The 3,208-nt window shown below is 36.0% G+C and overlaps 2 protein-coding genes across 2 annotated transcripts in view; one reads left to right on the forward strand and one right to left on the reverse strand.

Annotated features, from left to right (window-relative positions):
- LOC102671838 (probable cytochrome P450 6a13) overlaps nucleotides 1-3,208 on the forward strand; it is a 136,390-nt gene that overhangs the window by 119,419 nt on the left and 13,763 nt on the right. The gene's annotated exons all lie outside the window — the stretch shown is intronic.
- Nucleotides 1-3,208, reverse strand: part of LOC102671301 — an 8,104-nt gene that overhangs the window by 2,183 nt on the left and 2,713 nt on the right. Inside the window, exons 5-13 of the mRNA XM_031508136.1 lie at nucleotides 3,036-3,112; nucleotides 2,685-2,881; nucleotides 2,431-2,591; nucleotides 1,907-2,075; nucleotides 1,588-1,781; nucleotides 1,374-1,503; nucleotides 1,002-1,191; nucleotides 713-855; nucleotides 7-632 (exon numbers count right to left, since the gene is read on the reverse strand). Coding sequence (XP_031363996.1) covers nucleotides 7-632; nucleotides 713-855; nucleotides 1,002-1,191; nucleotides 1,374-1,503; nucleotides 1,588-1,781; nucleotides 1,907-2,075; nucleotides 2,431-2,591; nucleotides 2,685-2,881; nucleotides 3,036-3,112 — 1,887 coding nt within the window. The remainder of the gene's footprint in view (nucleotides 1-6; nucleotides 633-712; nucleotides 856-1,001; nucleotides 1,192-1,373; nucleotides 1,504-1,587; nucleotides 1,782-1,906; nucleotides 2,076-2,430; nucleotides 2,592-2,684; nucleotides 2,882-3,035; nucleotides 3,113-3,208) is intronic.

Below are 3,208 nucleotides of genomic sequence, written 5' to 3' on the forward strand. Positions count from 1 at the left end.
GTTGACAATCTCTTAGCGTCGAAACTTCTCGAGAGCGAACGCCTGCCTCGCTTAACAGCTTCTTCCCGCTCCTGTTGCATCCTGGAAAGACTACCGGATGCTACGTCGTTTCCTTGCTCCCGATAATCCCTTTGAACGCTTCTGCTCCTCTTCCCTTGCTCCCTGTACTCGTCGCTGTCCCTTGACCACCTTTTGTTCGCATCCTTTGCCCAATCCCTGGTCAAGATCTCCGGGGCCTCGGCCTCGGTTGGCTCGCGGCTGATGAACGATCTCCTTCGGCCGATCGACGCCTTCAGAATCGGCATGCGCACCTGTTCCTCGTCCTCCACGTTCTCGTTATCTCTGTACCTTGTACTCCCACCGTCAACTATGTCTCGTTGCCAGTCCCAACCGGTCGACGCCACCTCGTCTTCCTCGAACGCTTTTCTCTCCCGCGTCTTCGCCTCCTCAATCCGCCTCGCGACTTTCTCGAGCTTCACCGTCCTCGTCGATCCTTCCTCGCTCGGCACGGTTACTTTCAGGATGTCCGTGCTCTCCATCAACACGTTTTTGATCTCTTGCATCGGAAGATCGAACAGCAAGGTGAGAACGATCGATATCGATATCGTTGCACCTGCCTCTAATGGATCTAACTGTTATAAAAAATGTGATAATCGAAATTGAATTTGGTTGAATATTTGGTTTTTTTTTTTTTTTGTTTAAAAGTACGTACGAATCTATAGAAATGGAATTCGTTGGAGTATCTGGCGGTTCCAACGTTGTAGAAAAATACTATGAATTGAGTCAAGTATACGGCGTACGATATCCTACTGAAGATTATTAACCAGTGATGTGAAAGGAATCGGTTTATTATACCTGTAGAGAATTAAAAATTAAAATCTAAAGATTCTAAATTTTTAAAGTAATATATTTCTGTTTGATTGAGAATAAAGATAAAGGTGTGATACACGTAATGCGATTCGATGTATTTTTATAATCGAAGTTATAAAAAGGGGGCAAACCTCCGTGATTCGTGTAGCACGCAAACACGATCCAAGACAAAGCCAAAGCTGACACAACTGGACTGATCACGATGTAATTAGTTGCTTCTACAACATCGTAAACGTAGTCCCTTCTGGCCAACTGCCAGGGTGATCCTAACGACCACGATGCCAAGGCCATTGCGATCAACCATCCCAAGATCACTAACACCTGAAATTAGTGCATCAAGTTTGGTCATGATCTGATCATGATCTTGGAATTATGAAATGAAAACTCACGACAATATAAACTGTATACGAGAAAAATCAAATTTGAAAAACGTTCAAAAGTAAAATTTATTTGAGTAATATCCAAATTGAATAATATTCTATAAAAATAATGATTTCGTATACCTTGGGTATCCTTACTTCTGGTCCAGTGTAACGTAATAGAACACCAAGCGTTACACCGAACAGATATGGCGTGATTCTGTATATAGGTACTATATAAATTAAATTGACAGTCTTATAAATGTGTTTCAATCTAAAATAAAAGAATTAATATTCAACGTGACGAAAGATGCGAAGTGTGAATTAAAAAGAATTGAAGAATATTATATATACTTACGACATTCCGTGGAAAACAACGATAGAAAGATAGTTACTCATCGTTGTTATGTAACGGAGTGTGGCTGATAATAAAATGAAGAAAAATATTACGAGAATCCCAATGATAGGTTTGCATTGCAAGAAGAATACCAACATGGGTGCTAATAACGATAATTGCACGTCCAAAGCCAAATGATGGGTGTGAGTTGCGCACTATCAATGAAGAAAAAAAATATTTAATTGTATAATAATGTACGATTAAAATGATATAAATTATTGACAATTTTTCTTTAATTATTTTAAATAATTTGTGATAATTAAAAAGGAATTAGAATTACCTCTTCTTCGAAAGGTAAGAAATTTTGTATGTACAACAAATTCATCCACGCGCTGCTTTTGCAAAGATCTGCATTTCCTAATATAATGTCGTTCCATTGTGGTCCCGATCCGGTATGCTCCATTATAAATGCATACCAAAACACCACTACGAGTAACATTGGGGTAAGTCTGAACAACAAGTAACAAATAAAAAAATCAATATTTTTCCAAAAAAAAAAACTTGTACAAGCAATAAGTTCCCTATAAATAAAAATAAAAAATACTATTACGAATTTAGTTTCAAAATTGAATATATTTTACTTTTATATTACATTTTTAAAAAGCAGAAAAAAAATATTGATTTTTTATCAATAATTTAATTGAACAAAAATTCAGTTTACACAGTTTAGTTTTTTCTACTATTTTTCGTTGTATATCGTATTTGAAATCATTCTCATCCTTTATTCAAGAGATTATTAAACAAAATGGCTATCTAAAAACTCGTTTAATAATAAAACTGTCGATTAATCGATAATCAACTTACCTGATATATCTGGCAATAAAACGGCAAAACCAGCGAATCTCACCTCGTGTTATAAACTCGTGTGCCATGTTGAAAGACGTTAAGGTACCGCTAAGTAATAAAAACGTGTCCGTGTAAAGAAGTCCACCCCTTAGAATGGTAGTTAAAGGATTGTTCGTCACCTATTTCAACATCGATATGATTTACGAAAAATCAAACAGGTAAACGAAAGATAAAGATCGATTAAATTAACGATATTTTTTTTTTATAGTTACCTCGGTGAACTCGATTCGATTAGAAAATGGTAACATCGAGATTGTTATGACTTGATGGGAAATGTAAAGCATAATCGTGATGAGCGATCTGATCCCGTGAATACACGGGATCCCACCTTTGCCCGATTCCTTCTTCAATAAAGATCTGACGGTTCTCCGTAAGGAAAAAGACATTATTATTCTCTCCGAATAATTTCCTACGATAAACCATAAAAAAAAAAATCAATTGTAACATCTCGTTTCAAACATTCTGTATTAACTTTCTTTTTTTTTTGAAATGCGTTCAAGCAAAGCTAAATCCTTTGTAAGCGCATTAACTTACAGAAAATATAGATAGTAATGAGAATCTACCTTTTCCTTCCGATACCACCAAATAATCTCTCACGGTTGCTACAATGGCGAGACAAACGACCATCGCGTAGAAATATCTGTAAAAAAACGAAAAAGAAAAAAAAATTCGTACCATTTCTTCGATGTATTCTTCGATTAACAATCTTTTCTTTTTTTTTTTTTTTTTTTTTTTT

Source organism: Apis dorsata, unplaced genomic scaffold, assembly GCF_000469605.1.
Source record: "Apis dorsata unplaced genomic scaffold, Apis dorsata 1.3 scaffold_74, whole genome shotgun sequence".
NCBI classification, from domain to species: Eukaryota; Metazoa; Arthropoda; class Insecta; order Hymenoptera; family Apidae; genus Apis; species Apis dorsata.